At 40.8% G+C, this 7,215-nt stretch overlaps 1 protein-coding gene across 2 annotated transcripts in view; it reads right to left on the bottom strand.

The window, feature by feature from the left end:
- Positions 1-3,413: 3,413 nt before the first annotated feature.
- Positions 3,414-7,215, bottom strand: part of VWA8 (von Willebrand factor A domain containing 8) — a 211,062-nt gene continuing 207,260 nt past the window's right edge. For both annotated transcript variants that reach the window (XM_009275642.1, XM_009275641.1), the window contains exon 45: positions 3,414-5,369. In XM_009275642.1, the coding sequence (XP_009273917.1) occupies positions 5,261-5,369 (109 nt within the window). In that variant the 3' untranslated portion in view covers positions 3,414-5,260. The remainder of the gene's footprint in view (positions 5,370-7,215) is intronic.

Raw genomic sequence — 7,215 nt, 5'->3', positions numbered from 1 at the left:
TTACTGCGATTATTTTTTTCTTGAATAGGATCACGCTACAGGTGTAGCGTGGAGGACACAGAATTTTTCTGCATGCAATCATGCCAGATGTTCAGACTAATGATGCTGTGAGTAATGTTAAGGATATCTGTTTGTTTTTTTAAAGTAGATTTTCATATGCTTATTTATCCTGTCAAAATTCGGAGAACAGATAGTCATGAAAAAGAAGTTATTCAAATTTTATAATGCTGACCTCATCTTTGAAAAAAACCCACCATCACCTTCATCCTGAAGAATGTTGAATCTCTTCCTCAAATCTTCCCACATACACTTATTTCCCAGAAAATGTGGTTGACTTTAAAACATTTTATTCAGTGACAATGCTGTTCACATTGTCACAACAATCTCAAAAGCAAAAGCACTTCTGTGTTAGGCAATTTGTTGCCTGTTTATTTTGATGACACTGTGAACTCTAGGGTTTTTTTAATCTGTTTGAAGACTGAACAATATAAATAACCTTTTAATGCTTGTAATATCAGAGAATAACTTAGTTTTCCTCTTTCTCAGGACTGCTGGTGCAGAATAGATACTGTGCATCACACTGCAGCAATGTGCATACTGAGAAATAAACCACTGGTAGAGTCGCATTCATGCAGCAATTTTGCAAAAGGATTTTCTAAAATAGCCTGCTTCCGACTCACTGCATGACTGGTGATAAAGACAGACCTTTTCTGGTTTTAAGGATTAAAATGTCTGGTGTAAAGCCTGTCTCCTAGAAGACGAAATCCTTCAGCTGAACTGTTTGCTTTGCAAGCGTATTTTTTTCTAGGGGAATTTGTTCGCTACGAACTGTTGTAAACAATCACACATTCTTGAGTTAGAGATCACCAACATTCCCAGCAAAGAGCATGGTCACATCGAACAGCTACACCGAGAATTGTCTTGGAAAAAACATCCCTGATAGCACAATCCCATACGGTGTGGGAGGCATTTTAATTCAACCGATATGGGAGGGTCCTGACTGCACTGGACAATTCCAAAATGTTCAAATGCTTTGGGCATCAATATCTATCATTCACCAACTATAACACCCGGAGCCAATCCAGGGTTAAAGACTGTAACTTACCTCGTGTGATGTTCAGGGATTGTTGGACACCTATTACGTTGGATAAAATGTTTTCCACACGTAATGGACGATGTAAGATGCGTCCATGTGTTGCGTGCACTTACTGTACAGCATACGCAGGGGCTGAGAGGGAGAAACGTTGACCTTCCTTTTCTAAAAGGTTCATTGTCAGGACAGGAGAGCATGTTTGCGCTCCCCAGATGCTGGCAGAAAGAATAGTAAATGATAAAATGTAAGTTTGCTTGTCTTTTTTTTTTTTTTTAATTAAAGATGGGGCCAAAATAGACATTTGCCCCAGAAGCAGAATTATCTAGGAGCTGAACAACAACTTCCATTATATTTACAGCAGACAACTGAAGAGCTTTACCTATTTTCACTAAAACAGTAGCATTTAAAGAACTAACTAAACCCTGAACCTTTTCTAATCTAGAGGTTCTGTACAACAATTACATTTCGAAATCAGCTTTCCGGATTCGATACATGATTAGGAATTGTATTTTTATTTCTCAATAAGTTATCTTGTACATTCTCATTTTTATAGGAATATTATTTATTAATAAACACGATAATGTGCAATAGCCAACACAGCACAATTGCTTGTTTTTTTAAATTAATTGTCCAAATTATTTTAATACTTGTTTTGTAATAATTTGAAAAAAAAAAAAATCTTTACTGTATAGATAAAGAAAACCTCTGGTATTCTTGCATCTCTTACCATACTCTCAACTAGGCATCAGGGTTTTTATTTCTGTTTGATTTTGCACATACAATACAGCATCTAAATCTCCTGTTGTATGCTTGTTTGCTCAAATATTACATCAGTATATTTGATCAGCAATTAGGATCTTTAGTCTTAATTTTATCAGGCTAACGGATAAGCTCTAGCACGACATTCGCAATCACGTTTGACACCTAGTGTCGGTAAAGGAAAAAAGTGGGGGGGGGGGGGAAAAAAGGACTGCTGGAGTCAAAGATTACGAGTCCCTCCTAACGCTCCCTGCACTTCACGCTAACCCATCACTTTCACACGTAGTCGTGTGAAGCTGCTTCTGTCTCTAAACGTTGAACGTGCTTTGCTCTGACTGAAATCGCATCTGCCTGGGCTTTCTGTATTTTTTTTTTTGCACCTCAGTTAAATGATAACCCTAAATGACTGCGTACTGTTACTAACTGCCTAGTGAGTATGAACATATTACATATATAAACAGAACTAGACCAAAATCTGCATTATAAGAGGTAGTTAAAATCACTACTGCTGATGTGACTAATGCTATTAAAGCATTAGCGATAGGTCAGGACCTGCTCCAACCGGCAGCTCTATTCATTCGCCGAAACAGTGCCTTTTCATGAAAAACGATGAGCGTGGAAGTGCCTTAATAAACTGTGAGAAGAGATGAAAACTACCTTAACACGCTTTCAGAGGGAACGAGTAACACACAACGCTGGTGCACGCATTGCAACGAGAGCAGTCACTGGTGCTGCTGTTAGTTAAACAAAGCCACATTATTCTTAAGCATTCTACTAATTAAAAATAAATGCATATTAAGAAGCTCTGCAAGTTCCAGGGACATGAAAGAAGAGTGTTTGCTGAATTTCTGAGCAGTGAAATAACGCTGCCAGTCCTTGCGAGACAGGGAAAAGCACAGCTGCTGCTTTGATTTCCCTGGGGTAGCGATGGGCACGAAAGCAGGTGAGAGATGCACGGCCCGGGGAGAATTTTGCCCTGAATTGTTACAATTTAGAGAGACACTGTTGGGTCAAACATGCTCTGCAATGAAGCGTTGTTAAAAGCAAAACCCAACCCCCCTCCCTCTGAACTGCGCGGGGGGGAAGTTTCATTCATTTCTTCTCCCTTTCTCTCAAAACCTACTGGGAACTGCTTCCACGCTCTCCCGGCCACCCTCCCGGCCGGGCCTGGCCCCGGGCATGGCCGTATCCTGTGGGCCTATGAAACGTGAACTGAACCACAACAGACGTGTCCTGAAACAAAGAATAAAACCAAACACTACAGAAAGGAAACTTCAGATAGCATGACATGAAATACAACTTACAGGGATAATCAAACGAAAGGTTTAAAAAATGGATTTACCTTAGAGTTTCCCTTAAATAACACTATTTTTTTATGATAAAGGTAACAGTATTATACTGCCTGTAAATCTGAGGTGAGAAAGTTTATCCACCCAAGTAATCTAGAAAGTGTACAGTACATGTGCTAATTAACTGTAATAAAATGCTTTTTTGAAGGACGGCTGGCAATAAAAGCAGAGGTGCTGAAAGAATTTCCACGTAAAAACACATTTACTAACAGACTTATTAATATGCTAATTCTTTATTGCATTTAGTACCTCATCATATGTTTACAGGACCAAGATATTTACATTTTGAAGCGTACTTCCCCTTAGTAGCCATGTCTGTGCTTATGTGCGTGTACATGCATTTGTCCCAGCCAGGGATAAACTTCTCAACCTTCTCCTCCCAATTCCCTTCTCTCCAAACAGGAATTGCATCTTCAACCTCTTTGTTTTCACATATATAGTTATCATAACAATACTAACAAGCCTTTGAAAAACGTCTTCCGTCCTCTCTTGCCCTGAAGAGTTTCAAACCTGGCCAGGCTTCGAAACACATCCTAAATATGGGATATTTTTGATGCTCTGGTAAAGATTTTTGCTGCAGGACTAATGGAGTAGAGAATGACCACTAGAAACTGGACCCTTCAAAACACCAATGGTTGTATTTAACAAGATCAAATTAATTTGCCTCCTCCCCTCCAAATATACTGCTCACGGTGCGGTTTGAGCAACTGTGGGATTAAGAGAAATATTAGAAATGAAGTACTGCAATTTCTCCTTCAGATTTTTGTAAGTACTCTCCCTTGACTTTTTTCTATTCAGTTACCCTCAAATGAGTATCAGCAGAGTATAAGTGATGATGCACACACCCCACCCCACCCCAGCTTAATTAAATCATACATTCAATTCATCAAGTATTCCAGTGTTCCTGATGCACTACAAGATACCTATTTTTTTAGTAGATAAAGAGGAACTATCGCCTCATGGGACAAGCCAAACACCAGCCAACTGAATTATAAAATAAGTCTTTATAACTATCCTGGATATTAAATATACCCCAACACAGGTATCTTGCTAAAATAAAAATAGATTTTTTTCCTCTTCCTTTATAAAGAAGAACTTATTTTCTCATGCCTAGATCTCTCCTCCAGTTTCATCTTCAAAAGACCCAAGCAAAACAGATCATGAAGGAGCTCTAGCAAAGCATTAGTAACTTTTTTGTCTCCCAACCGAAAAGGCACCTCCATGTACTGAGGCCATCCCAGGGATTCTGGGCAACAGTGCAGCGGGACAGCATCATCGGTCATGCAAAGGAGATGCGGCAGTAGTTCCCTCCTTGGAAACGCTGGCTGTTGGGTTCTTAAGACCATTTTGACCCTTTCCCCTTACTTTTCACAGGCAAAACTGAAAGAATCTATTTCTGTTTTGTTTTCCTTCTTAACAGCCACTTTCTCTAGATCTGACAACTCTGAGCACCGTGCCTGATCAGATAATGAATGTTTACACGCGACGGTCAGTGTTTCCAAACTGCTCCATTGTTCCCAGCATCCAGCGGTGAAGCCCTGATGCCTGTCAGGACAAGAAAGCAACAGCAGAGGAAGGAAGGGTTTCCTGCCTGACAAGAGCAGTCCTGTTTAAATCAGAGATGGCGTTAACTACCCATTCAAACATATGCACACAAGACACTGAAACAGATTGCCTGGCTCTGCCTTGCATAATATTATCAAATCCCAGCGAACCGTGTTTAATAAAACAGGGTGAGATGATACTGCAGTGCTGGCAACACGGCAGGCAAAGAAATGATCACAAACTGCCCTTTATTTATTTGTCCCTCCGGAAAAACATTCGCTCTGTTGCCATCCTGCGATTTACCTCTGCCCCGCTGCAATTCTTTGAATGCACTAAGTCAGTTGAGAGATTTTGGGTGAAATTTTACAGCCCGGCTGTCGTGCAGATTTGGGTTGCTTTGCTGATTACAGTACATATTTTATTAATAACTGTGTTTATCCTCAGCGTTAGGGTTTATATCTCCAGCAGGAGTGGGTTTCTTCTTTGAATTCACGCACCGTGACATCAGTGATGCTTAGGCACTTGACAACATGGTAGATGTGAAGATCTGCTGCAAAATCTGGGGGATCTCTTTGGTATCCATGGCAATAAAAGACCGACCTGCTGGTAGTGTCCTCTGCAGCCTAAGGAGCAGAATGAGGGACAAGACACAATTACCATTTCAAATTATCTTCCCTACCACAAGCCAGGGTTCCTTAAGAATGGATGTTTTTCCTTTTGAATACCTTCCCAATCCATGCCCTTCACGTCGCTGTCACCATGCAATTGAAGGCTTGGGAAAGCAGCAGTGGGAGGAAACACTGAGAGCAGCTAAGTCACAGAGGTCCTTTCAGCAAGACAATCAAGACTGTTTCTAGAGATTTCTATTCACGTCCTCTTTCTGACGTGCAAAAGCTCCGTTTTGATCAAGGTACCAGTGACCCCGTGAGGTATTACCACAACTGGTTTTCTGAGGGCAGCTAGAGATTTACTCTGGAAATGAAGATATTTACTTACTCTAAATAGATTACCATGAACCCCACCTCTTTCAGTTCAACACTGCCAGTGATTCTAAATATGCTCTCTGTATTTCCTCTTTGAGATCGCAGCAGATTAGATGGAAAGATATTTTTCTGCCAATATTAGCCTGACACGTTTTTATTCACAGCTTAACCCCCCTTGAAAAAGCTAAACAAGATGCACGTTACAAACCCCATCTCCCTCATGTCCAGTCAGCAAGCTTGGAATTTATTTTTTCACTGTTTTTTAAAGGAGTTTAAGCTTCACACCGTTTCTCCAATGCTAAGTTAAGTCTCACTTTTACAGTGAGCTTTAAAAAAGCTGCAACAGAGAATTCCCTTCTCCTTCCCCCACAGCAGCTACAGGAAGGCTTTGTCTAATTCTGCACTTCCACGTACATAGAAATGCATTTCAGCGACAGCATTGTGTGCATTTTCCATACCCAGTGAACTAGGCAATTATAAGATCTCCTCTTACACAGCAGGATATGGTCAGCGCTTTTTTTTTATTCCTAGCAGAAGTAAAAGGACCTTCTGTAATTATAATCTTTCAGAATGGATTCTTTTTTCATGCATAACGCAGCTCTGATGTACAGACCTGCAGACATGACTAACGCTGGCTGTGCAGCTGTATCTTTCAACCCTTTTCTGATTAAACCTACATAACGGGGGCCAATTCCCTTTGGGCCTTCTCTCATTCTGGTCTAGTTGAAGACTCGAACAGAAGCAGAAAAGGCACTGTTGATATTTGTGGCTATACCAGCTTTTTGCTGCATGTGCTGGTCCTCGGTGGATATGGAACATCACCTGGGACAGAATTTCCTTATTTTTCCCTGTGCCCAAACAATTTAAAGTAATATTATGTATTAGCACTAAAAATAGGCATATTGGCTCAGACTCTCCAAAGAATGTAGGTCTCTAACACAAGGGGAGTATCTGTGTCAAATTTTTGGCAGCTTTAAAGACCATTAAACTCCAGCTTCTTTTGCTTTAATCTCTCCTCTTAGGCCCACACACGTTCAAACCCCATACTGGGCAATGGCAAAGGCACCATGTCTCCATCATGATTATGTAGTGATATTACATACGGGGATAGTGCTCATCCTCCAGTGGGAGGATGGCTTCAGGTGCTCCCTTTGGATGCTCAGAATGCTCTGAACTAGCTGTCCATAACTGCAAGGACCCACGAACCAGTCTCCTTCCTGACACAAGTCAAAGCTACTGCTTCTTGATAGTATATAAAAAAACCAGAATGATGGATGAAAACTTGGACACAAGCTGACAGCGTGCTCTTGCAACCAGGACCCACGAACCAGTCTCCTTCCTGACACAAGTCAAAGCTACTGCTTCTTGATAGTATATAAAAAAACCAGAATGATGGATGAAAACTTGGACACAAGCTGACAGCGTGCTCTTGCAACCCAAAAAGCCAACCATATCCTGGGCTGCATCAAAAGAAGCGTGGCCAGCA

This window comes from Aptenodytes forsteri, unplaced genomic scaffold, assembly GCF_000699145.1.
Source record: "Aptenodytes forsteri isolate BGI_AS27 unplaced genomic scaffold, ASM69914v1 Scaffold172, whole genome shotgun sequence".
NCBI classification, from domain to species: Eukaryota; Metazoa; Chordata; class Aves; order Sphenisciformes; family Spheniscidae; genus Aptenodytes; species Aptenodytes forsteri.
Note: the sequence above shows the minus strand (reverse complement) of the source record. Positions and strands in the feature narration are given on the sequence as shown.